The sequence below is a fragment of the Pseudophryne corroboree genome, chromosome 4, assembly GCF_028390025.1.
Source record: "Pseudophryne corroboree isolate aPseCor3 chromosome 4, aPseCor3.hap2, whole genome shotgun sequence".
NCBI classification, from domain to species: Eukaryota; Metazoa; Chordata; class Amphibia; order Anura; family Myobatrachidae; genus Pseudophryne; species Pseudophryne corroboree.
Genome location: NC_086447.1, coordinates 204458549 through 204470646, shown reverse-complemented (window position 1 = coordinate 204470646; position 12098 = coordinate 204458549). Strand labels below are relative to the sequence as shown.

Here is a 12098-nt window from a genome sequence, read left to right as displayed (position 1 = left end):
CAGCTTTTTATCAGGGGCAACCCACGCTTCATTACACACGTCATTTAGTTCTTCTGATTCAGGAAAAACTATAGGTAGTTTTTTCATACCCCACATAATACCCTGTTTAGTGGTACCTGTAGTATCAGCTAAATGTAACGCCTCCTTCATTGCCAAAATCATATAACGTGTGGCCCTACTGGAAAATACGGTTGATTCGTCACCGTCACCACTGGAGTCATCGCCTGTGTCTGGGTCTGTGTCGACCGACTGAGGCAAAGGGCGTTTCACAGCCCCTGACGGTGTTTGAGTCGCCTGGACAGGCACTAATTGATTGTCCGGCCGTCTCATGTCGTCAAACGACTGCTTTAGCGTGTTGACACTATCCCGTAGTTCCATAAATAAAGGCATCCATTCTGGTGTCGACCCCCTAGGAGGTGACATCCCCATATTTGGCAATTGCTCCGCCTCCACACCAATATCGTCCTCATACATGTCGACACACACGTACCGACACACAGCAGACACACAGGGAATGCTCCTAATGAAGACAGGACCCACTAGCCCTTTGGGGAGACAGAGGGAGAGTTTGCCAGCACACACCAAAAGCGCTATATATATATCAGGGATAGCCTTATAATAAGTGCTCCCCTATAGCTGCTTTGTTATATAAAAATATCGCCATAAATTTGCCCCCCCTCTCTGTTTTACCCTGTTTCTGTAGTGCAGTGCAGGGGAGAGACCTGGGAGCCGTCCTGACCAGCGGAGCTGTGAGAGGAAATGGCGCCGTGTGCTGAGGAGATAGGCCCCGCCCCTTTTCCGGCGGGCTCGTCTCCCGCTATTTTGAGAAATCAGGCAGGGGTTAAATATCTCCATATAGCCTCTAGGGCTATATGTGAGGTATTTTTAGCCTTTATAGGTACTCATTTTGCCTCCCAGGGCGCCCCCCTCCCAGCGCCCTGCACCCTCAGTGACTGCCGTGTGAAGTGTGCTGAGAGGAAAATGGCGCACAGCTGCAGTGCTGTGCGCTACCTTTAGAAGACTGCAGGAGTCTTCAGCCGCCGATTCTGGACCTCTTCTGTCTTCAGCATCTGCAAGGGGGCCGGCGGCGCGGCTCCGGTGACCATCCAGGCTGTACCTGTGATCGTCCCTCTGGAGCTTGATGTCCAGTAGCCAAGAAGCCAATCCATCCTGCACGCAGGTGAGTTGACTCCTTCTCCCCTCAGTCCCTCGCTGCAGTGATCCTGTTGCCAGCAGGAATCACTGTAACCTAAAAAACCTAGCTAAACTTTCTCTAAGCAGCTCTTTAGGAGAGCCACCTAGATTGCACCCTTCTCGGCCGGGCACAAAAATCTAACTGGAGTCTGGAGGAGGGTCATAGGGGGAGGAGCCAGTGCACACCACCTGATCGGAAAAGCTTTACTTTTTGTGCCCTGTCTCCTGCGGAGCCGCTATTCCCCATGGTCCTTTCAGGAACCCCAGCATCCACTAGGACGATAGAGAAATATTTCTTACCTACAACCATGAGGGTAAACTCAAATCCCTTCCTCACAGACTTGCGGTGAACCTGGTTTGGCAGATTGGCAAAGCCAACATAACCTGGCGTCTCGGGGTTTGAAAACTGAGCCTGCTGATGGGGAGGGAAAAAAAGTGTTATTTAAAATGGACATTACTCACAAACATAAGTTAACATTTTAAAATCTGGGTCAGGACCGGGTGGGGAGCTGGAATTTGGTAAACAGTAACATGTAATGAGGAGATAAGTAGCCGCCCCCACCACACAGCACCATAGGGGACCACAGGTGCACTGAGCCCTTCAATACAGAACCATGGCATTATCTTTTCAATCCAGCTTGCAAATCCAGAACACAACAGACAAAACAAACTACAGCATGATATACTTTGTACTCATGGGCCAGGAAAGCAGAGTGTATGAGCAAAGTATACAATGTATCTATTATCTGGCTCATCACTAGGGGCCTAAATAGTGAAGGCTACATAACGTCCCCCCAGCAATTCAGGCATACCACAAATGCCTTTCACTCATCTGTGCAAACTCTACATTTGTAAATCTAGCAGTTACTACTGTTGCCAAAAAAAGCTTCTGTAATGGTCATACTTTATTACATTTCCACAAAATAGTAACCGTTAAAGGGTTTTTTTGTTTTTATTTACCTTGGACATCTTCAGACTTGGAAAGAAAACTGTAAGACAAAAATAAAATTAAGAGTTAATACATACAGTTTATAAACACTTTACAGAACATAATACAGGTTGAGTTTCCCATATCCAAATATTCCGAAATACGGACTATTCCGAAATATGGACTTTTTTGAGTGAGAGTGAGATAGTGAAACCTTTGTTTTTTGATGGCTCAATGTACACGAGCTTTGTTTAATACACAGTTATTAAAAATATTGTATTAAATGACCTTCCTGCTGTGTGTATAAGGTGAATATGCAACATAAATGAATTGGGTGAATGTAGATACACTTTGTTTAATGCACAAAGTTACAAAAAATATTGGCTAAAATGACCTTCAGGCTGTGTGTATAAGGTGTATATGTAACATAAATGCATTCTGTGCTTAGATTTAGGTCCCATCACCATGATATCTCATTATGGTATGCAATTATTCCAAAATACGGAAAAATCCGATATCCAAAATAATGCTGGTCCCAAGCATTTTGGATAAGGGATACTCAACTTGTATATAGTTTTGTTGTTTTTCAATTTCAAAATTATTGCTTTTCACTCTTGTGGTTTTTCTCTCTCTGACTCAGTGTGCATTCCTGATTACTCTTGGTGAGTTCTGCCATTTATAAAGTATGAGGAAAATGTATGGTTCCTGTATAGTACAGGAGCCAAAGAGAAAAAGAAGAAAGACTACAAGTCTCTTCTGGGGCACACTTTTGTTGTGAATTATGTAATAATAAGAATTTACTTACCGATAATTCTATTTCTCGGAGTCCGTAGTGGATGCTGGGGTTCCTGAAAGGACCATGGGGAATAGCGGCTCCGCAGGAGACAGGGCACAAAAAGTAAAGCTTTAGGATTAGGTGGTGTGCACTGGCTCCTCCCCCTATGACCCTCCTCCAAGCCTCAGTTAGGATACTGTGCCCGGACGAGCGTACACAATAAGGAAGGATTTATGAATCCCGGGTAAGACTCATACCAGCCACACCAATCACACTGTACAACCTGTGATCTGAACCCAGTTAACAGTATGATAACAGCGGAGCCTCTGAAAGATGGCTCACAACAATAATAACCCGATTTTTGTAACTATGTACAAATATTGCAGATAATCCGCACTTGGGATGGGCGCCCAGCATCCACTACGGACTCCGAGAAATAGAATTATCGGTAAGTAAATTCTTATTTTCTCTATCGTCCTAGTGGATGCTGGGGTTCCTGAAAGGACCATGGGGATTATACCAAAGCTCCCAAACGGGCGGGAGAGTGCGGATGACTCTGCAGCACCGAATGAGAGAACTCCAGGTCCTCCTTAGCCAGGTTATCAAATTTGTAGGATTTTACAAACGTGTTTGCCCCTGACTAAATAGCCGCTCGGCAAAGTTGTAAAGCCGAGACCCCTCGGGCAGCCGCCCAAGATGAGCCCACCTTCCTTGTGGAATGGGCATTTACATATTTTGGCTGTGGCAGGCCTGCCACAGAATGTGCAAGCTGAATTGTATCACACATCCAACTAGCAAAAGTCTGCTTAAAAGCAAGAGCACCCAGTTTGTTGGGTGCATACAGGATAACAGCAAGTCAGTTTTCCTGACTCCAGCCGTCCTGGAACCTATATTTTCAGGGCCCTGACCACATCTAGCAACTTGGAGTCCTCCAAGTCCCTAGTAGGCGCAAGACACCACAATAAGCTGGTTCAGGTGAAACACTGACACCACCTTAGGGAGAGAACTGGGGACGAGTCCGCAGCTCTGCCCTGTCCGAATGGACAAACAGATATGGGCTTTTTTGAGAAAAAAACCACCAATTTGACACTCGCCTGGTCCAGGCCAGGTCCAAGAGCATGTTCACTTTTCATGTGAGATGCTTCAAATCCACAGATTTGACTGGTTTTAAACCAATGTGTTTTGAGGAATCCCAGAACTACGTTGAGATCCCACAGTGCCACTGGAGGCACAAAAGGGGGTTGTATATGCAATACTCCCTTGACAAACTTCTGGACTTCAGGAACTGAAGCCAATTCTTTCTGGAAGAAAAATCGACAGGGCCGAAATTTGAACCTTAATGGACCCCAATTTGAGGCCCATAGACACTCCTGTTTGCAGGAAATGCAGGAATCGACCGAGTTGAAATTTCTTCGTGGGGCCTTCCTGGCCTCACACCACGCAACATATTTTCGCCACATGTGGTGATAATGTTGTGCGGTCACCTCCTTTCTGGCTTTGACCAGGGTAGGAATGACCTCTTCCTGAATGCCTTTTCCCTTAGGATCCGGCGTTCCACCGCCATGCCGTCAAACGCAGCTGCGGTAAGTCTTGGAACAGACATGGTACTTGCTGAAACAAGTCCCTTCTTAGCGGCAGAGGCCATAAGTCCTCTGTGAGCATCTCTTGAAGTTCCGGGTACCAAGTCCTTCTTGGCCAATCCGGAGCCATGAGTATAGTTCTTACTCCTCTACGTCTTATAATTCTCAGTACCTTGGGTATGAAAAGCAGAGGATGGAACACATACACCGACTGGTACACCCACGGTGTTACCAGAACGTCCACAGCTATTGCCTGAGGGTCTCTTAACCTGGCGCAATACCTGTCCCGTTTTTTGTTCAGACGGGACGCCATCATGTCCACCTTTGGTAATTCCCAACGGTTTACAATCATGTGGAAAACTTCCCCATGAAGTTCCCACTCTGCCGGGTGGAGGTCGTGCCTACTGAGGAAGTCTGCTTCCCAGTTTCCATTCCCGGAATGAAACACTGCTGACAGTGCTATCACATGATTTTCCGCCCAGCGAAAAGTCCTTGCAGTTTTTGCCACTGCCCTCCTGCTTCTTGTGCCGCCCTGTCTATTTACGTGGGCGACTGCCGTGATGTTTTATCCCACTGGATCAATACCGGCTGACCTTGAAGCAGAGGTCTTGCTAAGCTTAGAGCATTATAAAATTTACCCTTAGCTATATTTATGTGGAGAAAAGTCTCCAGACTTGATCACACTCCCTGGAAATTTTTTCCTTGTGTGACTGCTCCCCAGCCTCTCGGGCTGGCCTCCGTGGTCACCAACATCCAAAACTGAATGCCGAATCTGCGGCCCTCTAGAAGATGAGCACTCTGTAACCACCACAGGAGAGACACCCTTGTCCTTGGATATAGGGTTATCCGCTGATGCATCTGAAGATGCGATCCGGACCATTTGTCCAGCAGATCCCACTGAAAAGTTCTTGCATGAAATCTGCCGACTGGAATTGCTTCGAAGGAAGTCACCATTTTTTTACCATGGCCCTTGTGCAATGATGCACTGATTTTAGGAGGTTCCTGACTAGCTCGGATAACTCCCTGGCTTTCTCTTCCGGGAGAAACACCTTTTTCTGGACTGTGTCCAGAATCATCCCTAAGCACAGGAGACTTGTTGTCGGGATCAGCTGCGATTTTGAAATATTTAGAATCCACCCCTGCTGTTGTAACAGTATCCGAGATAGTGCTACTCCGACCTCCAACTGTTCCCTGGACTTTGCCCTTATCAGGAGATCGTCCAAGTAAGGGATAATTAAGACGCCTTTTCTTCGAAGAAGAACCATCATTTCGGCCATTACCTTGGTAAAGACCCGGGGTGCCGTGGACAATCCAAACGGCAGCGTCTGAAACTGATAGTGACAGTTCTGTACCACGAACCTGAGGTACCCTTAGTGATAAGGGCAAATTTGGGACATGGAGGTAAGCATCCCTGATGTCTCGGGACACCATATAGTCCCCTTCTTCCCGGTTCGTTATCACTGCTCTGAGTGACTCCATCTTGACTTGAACCTTTGTAAGTGTTCAAATTTTTTTAGATTTAGAATAGGTCTCACCTAGCCTTCTGGCTTCAGTACCACAATATAGTGTGGAATAATACCCCTTTTCTTGTTGTAGGAGGGGTAATTTAATTATCACCTGCTGGGAATACAGCTCGTGAATTGTTTCCCATACTGCCTCCTTGTCGGAGGGAGACCTTGGTAAAGCAGACTTCAGGAGCCTGCGCAGGGGAAACGTCTCGACATTCCAATCTGTACCCCTGGGATACTACTTGTAGGATCCAGGGGTCCTGTACGGTCTCAGCTTCATGCTGAGAGCTTGTCAGAAGCGGTGGAACGCTTCTGTTCCTGGGAATGGGCTGCCTGCTGCAGTCTTCTTCCCTTTCCTCTATCCCTGGGCAGATATGACTCTTATAGGGACGAAAGGACTGAAGCTGAAAAGACGGTGTCTTTTTCTGCAGAGATGTGACTTAGGGTAAAAAACGGTGGATTTTCCAGCAGTTGCCGTGGCCACCAGGTCCGATGGACCGACCCCAAATAACTCCTCTTCCTTTATACGGCAATACACCTTTGTGCCGTTTGGAATCTGCATCACCTGACCACTGTCGTGTCCATAAACATCTTCTGGCAGATATGGACATCGCACTTACTCTTGATGCCAGAGTGCAAATATCCCTCTGTGCATCTCGCATATATAGAAATGCATCCTTTAAATGCTCTATAGTCAATAAAATACTGTCCCTGTCAAGGGTATCAATATTTTTAGTCAGGGAATCCGACCAAGCCACCCCAGCTCTGCACATCCAGGCTGAGGCGATCGCTGGTCGCAGTATAACACCAGTATGTGTGTATATACTTTTTATGATATTTTCCAGCCTCCTGTCAGCTGGCTCCTTGAGGACGGCCCTATCTATAGACGGTACCGCCACTTGTTCTGATAAGCGTGTGAGCGCCTTATCCACCCTAAGGGGTGTTTTCCAACGCGCCCTAACTTCTGGCGGGAAAGGGTATACCGCCCATATTTTCTATCGGGGGGAACCCACGCATCATCACACACTTCATTTAATTTATCTGATTCAGGAAAAACTACGGTAGTTTTTTCACATCCCACATAATACCCTCTTTTGTGGTACTTGTAGTATCAGAAATATGTAACACCTCCTTCATTGCCCTTAACGTGTGGCCCTAATAAGGAATACGTTTGTTTATTCACCGTCGACACTGGATTCAGTGTCCCTGTCTGTGTCGACCGACTAAAGTAAACGGGCGTTTTAAAACCCCTGACGGTGTTTTTGAGACGTCTGGACCGGTACTAATTGTTTGTCGGCCGTCTCATGTCGTCAACCAACCTTGCCGCGTGTTGACATTATCACGTAATTCCCTAAATAAGCCATCCATTCCGGTGTCGACTCCCTAGAGAGTGACATCACCATTACAGGCAATTGCTCCGCCTCCTCACCAACATCGTCCTCATACATGTCGACACACACGTACCGACACACAGCACACACACAGGGAATGCTCTGATAGAGGACAGGACCTACTAGCCCTTTGGAGAGACAGAGGGAGAGTTTGCCAGCACACACCAAAAACGCTATAATTATATAGGGACAACCTTATATAAGCGTTTTCCCTTATAGCATCTTTTTTATATATTTCTAACGCCAAATTAGTGCCCCCCCTCTCTGTTTTAACCCTGTTTCTGTAGTGCAGTGCAGGGGAGAGCCTGGGAGCCTTCCCTCCAGCCTTTCTGTGAGGGAAAATGGCGCTGTGTGCTGAGGAGATAGGCCCCGCCCCTTTTTCGGCGGCCTCGTCTCCCGCTCTTAACGGATTCTGGCAGGGGTTAAATATCTCCATATAGCCCCCGGAGGCTATATGTGAGGTATTTTTAGCCAAAAATAGGTTTTCATTGCCTCCCAGGGCGCCCCCCTTCCAGCGCCCTGCACCCTCAGTGACTGCCGTGTGAAGTGTGCTGAGAGGAAATGGCGCACAGCTGCAGTGCTGTGCGCTACCTTAAGAAGACTGAGGAGTCTTCATGCCGCCGATTCTGGACCTTCTTCTTGTTTCAGCATCTGCAAGGGGGCCGGCGGCGAGGCTCCGGTGACCATCCAGGCTGTACCTGTGATCGTCCCTCTGGAGCTAATGTCCAGTAGCCAAAGAAGCCAATCCATCCTGCACGCAGGTGAGTTCACTTCTTCTCCCCTAAGTCCCTCGTTGCAGTGATCCTGTTGCCAGCAGGACTCACTGTAAAATAAAAAACCTAAGCTAAACTTTTCTAAGCAGCTCTTTAGGAGAGCCACCTAGATTGCACCCTTCTCGGCCGGGCACAAAAATCTAACTGAGGCTTGGAGGAGGGTCATAGGGGGAGGAGCCAGTGCACACCACCTGATCCTAAAGCTTTACTTTTTGTGCCCTGTCTCCTGCGGAGCCGCTATTCCCCATGGTCCTTTCAGGAACCCCAGCATCCACTAGGACGATAGAGAAATTATAATATTAAAATATAACTTTTATTAGTATTCCTCAAAAATAAGGGGCTCTAAGGCAAAGTATGCTCACACATGCTTAGGAGCGTCTCAGCAAACGGGGTGTCATTTTAAGTGGAATTTCATGCCTCCTATTTCTTCACCTTGAGAAAAATGCAACATCTACCATCAGAATGTAATGCAGTTTCCTTCAGCTAAATCGTATCTTCTGCTAATTGTCAAACCACTCCATGGTTCCGCCCACTGCAGAATTCTATTTTCGCTATACAAAACCTTTGTTCCTCAAACCTGCATCTGGTAGTATGTGGTTACAGTATCATATCAGCAATACCTGGAGTTTTATGCAAAGACTAGCATCACCATACATTCAGTCTATCCAATCCAACATATCTCCCATATCACTTACCTACATTATCTCCTATATTATCTCCTATATTGCTCATAGCAAATTTACCCCAGCACGTGATTACACTGGGAGCTCCCACTGCGAGTATTATTATTCTGCCACTTTCAGGAACATCCCTTTCTTTCTAAGATAAGTGTGCATGCCAATCTGGGCAAAGTACAATGCATGCAGAGGTTTAAATCACTACACATAAGATGCAGTTTGAGTTCTTGCCCTGCAAGATGCATTGGTAAATCCTGTGGTCGGGTCTGAAAACAGCATCCGATAAGTGACATTTTGCAAACAGCATACAATCTGCACTTTAGTACATTTACCCCTTAACCTAGGTATGAGGAGGAACCTGGCAAATCCTACACCACTTAAGCGCTGGCTTCTGTGCTGGCACAGGTTGGTTTTCATACCACAGAAGTATTGTGCTCACATATTTGATGTATTATGTAGAAGAAATAGGGTACCCACAGGTAACTTCTGAGGAAATCCATATTTTGTCCATACGAGACTATCTTGCGTATTACTTGTGTTCTAGACATCACATATGTGAGACTTTTTAAATTTTATGTCTGTTTCCTATATGTACAATCTGGATATACCAACTGTTTGAATTTTTACATTTATGACTAATAAATATACTATGTTTTAATTTTTTCATATTCTAGTCAACGTTTGACTTTTCTAAGAGTGCACCCAAAAAAAGAGTCTTCTTTCTTTTTACCTTTTTTGGTCCAACTTCTGAGTCAAATCTGATGTTTCTTATGAAAGTCTCACTGTAGTTCTATTACCCAACACAATCTAGGCCCATGATATGAATTAAGATAGGTACACACTATACAATTATCTGGCAGATTATCTGCAAGATCTAGCTAGTTGAAATTAAAATCTGGTAATGGATGAGAACAAATGACAATCGATCATTTGTTCCCGAACACTGCAAAACAGACAAAAACAGTTGTTCATCCAAGTTGGTTAAATTTGTGTTTAACAAATTTGTATAAACGACAGGTTTTGTTTGTTTTCCAGTGTTTGGTAGCAAATGGTCGATTGTGATTTTCATTCCAACCAGCTAGATCTGGCAGATTATCTGCCAGATAATTGTATAGTGTGTGCCTAGATTTAGAGTTTGTAACTAACCCACCTCTTAAAAGTGAATAAACTTACGAGGTGGGCAGCAATAGTTGGGAAATTAAAGCATTGAAGGGTTTCTAGCGGTACTGAGTTGATACAGGACAGTGGCATAATGATTCCATTCTGGACAAGGACCTATGTGCTGTATGCACTCCCTGTGTTAGTTTTCATCCAGAGGAAGTAAACACAAACACCATCCCAAATGTAATATTCCTTTATTGCGGGATACTATGCAGATCCAGTAGTACAGCTTCTTTAGACCACTCTGCTGTACATTTGAAATTTTCTCTAAATGAGCTTTAAAATAGTCTTCCAGAATTATGGCGCGGCTCCGGGACCGAACACCAAGGCCAGTTCCATGCGGTCGATCCCTCTGGAGCTAATGGTGTCCAGTAGCCTAAGAAGCCCAAGCTAGCTGCAAGCAGGTAGGTTCGCTTCTTCTCCCCTTAGTCCCTCGCTGCAGTGAGCCTGTTGCCAGCAGGTCTCACTGTAAAATAAAAAAACCTAATTATATACTTTCTTTCTAGAAGCTCAGGAAAGCCCCTAGTGTGCATCCAACCTCGGCCGGGCACAAAATCTAACTGAGGCTTGGAGGAGGGTCATAGTGGGAGGAGCCAGTGCACACCAGGTGACCTAAAAGCTTTCTTTAGTTGTGCCCAGTCTCCTGCGGAGCCGCTATTCCCCATGGTCCTTTCGGAGTTCCCAGCATCCACTAGGACGTCAGAGAAATGGGAATAATTCTCCTCCATCCTCTGATTTTCCACCTGAGGACTAGTCTTCAAATCAACTTACAAATGAGGAAATCCCGGAAGAGCTAACTTGGATCTGGAATGATGTAGCATTTTATTGCCCAATTACTACGTTTTGGGAAGATGTCTCCAGCCCTGGATTAAACTGCCCATACGAACACTAAAGCTATCAATGATACTAACATTTACTCCCCTGCACTTCTTCCCTCCATTCATCAATGCATTACTGAAAATCTTGGCACCATATTTACTGGCTAAAATCTCACCCTCGCACTGGTATATTCATGGTAAGGCTGAAGAACTCTGCATGCATCAGTAAATGCAGCATCGTATCAACATCGGAGACATCACAGGGAGCATTGGACATCTGAGCAACCCTAAGGTTATTCAGAAAGTTCATTGCAACTACGTTGCCAAGGCCAGTGGATCTTTATCTGTTTTTTTGACAACCACCCCCAAAACATCTGCAGTCTGTCAATCAACCTGCATCTAAAGACATACTACGACCCACGTTGCAAGACCATCACGGTGCAGGACAGAAAAGATCGGTCTTAATTACCCCCTATTTGTCTGTACTAGGGATAGATATTGGAAACTGATGGTTGGTAACCACTGATGTTCCTGATCCAATGTAAATTAATTTTCCATCTAATACTGGGTTTGTTATGGTGCCAGACATGGATGCTTCTTTCTGGTGCTATTCGATGGCTGTGACCTTGCATTAACCACTTAACTGACAATTCCCCCCCCAAAAAAAACGCTCCAAAATTGTTGAGTTTTTTTTATTAGTGAATTAGGTGAAGAACATGAATTTAACCCTATCCAAAATTATTTTAGTAAAAATTTTTTTTTTAAAAACAAACAAAAACAAATTGTTTCCCCCCACAAACATCGATTGGGAACATCGCGACCATCGGAACATAGCTGCTTTTATTTTGAAAGCCGTGACAGCCTCCAGGTATACAGGGGGCTCTGGGGTGGTTAATTTACACTTTCCCAGCGGCTGCTAATGTCTGGGAGGGGCGGTCCTGCCGTGCTGACCGATCAGCAGTGATCGGCAGCACAGCAATCAGTAGGGGAGAGTGCGGGGAGGCAGAGGGACCTTCTGGTCCATCTGACAGCAGCAGTGGAGGAAAGATTCCCTTCCCTCCGCTGCTAACACTCTCTATCTGACTGGTCGCATCCTGTGCGACCAGGTCAGATAAAGCACTTGCAGGCATGGTCGCATCTGTTGCGACCATGCCAGGCAAGTGGTTAAGCTGCGCAGAACCGAAAATGATGACTGCAGCACAGCTCACTCTGGCTACTACTGCACACGCGCACAGTTTAAACCAAGGACTGGTTATCTTTTAAAAGCTAGATGTCTAGACAAGGCAAGTTCCA

General features: G+C 45.8%; 1 protein-coding gene across 7 annotated transcripts in view; it reads right to left on the bottom strand.

Annotated features, from left to right (window-relative positions):
* Positions 1 to 12098, bottom strand: part of SEPTIN2 (septin 2) — a 125786-nt gene that overhangs the window by 65070 nt on the left and 48618 nt on the right. For 5 of the 7 annotated variants that reach the window (XM_063915818.1, XM_063915821.1, XM_063915816.1 and 2 more), the window contains exons 2-3: positions 2155 to 2183; positions 1495 to 1609 (exon numbers count right to left, since the gene is read on the bottom strand). In XM_063915818.1, the coding sequence (XP_063771888.1) occupies positions 1495 to 1609; positions 2155 to 2163 (124 nt within the window). In that variant the 5' untranslated portion in view covers positions 2164 to 2183. The remainder of the gene's footprint in view (positions 1 to 1494; positions 1610 to 2154; positions 2184 to 12098) is intronic. The other 2 variants (XM_063915822.1, XM_063915817.1) reach the window with 1 other exon arrangement.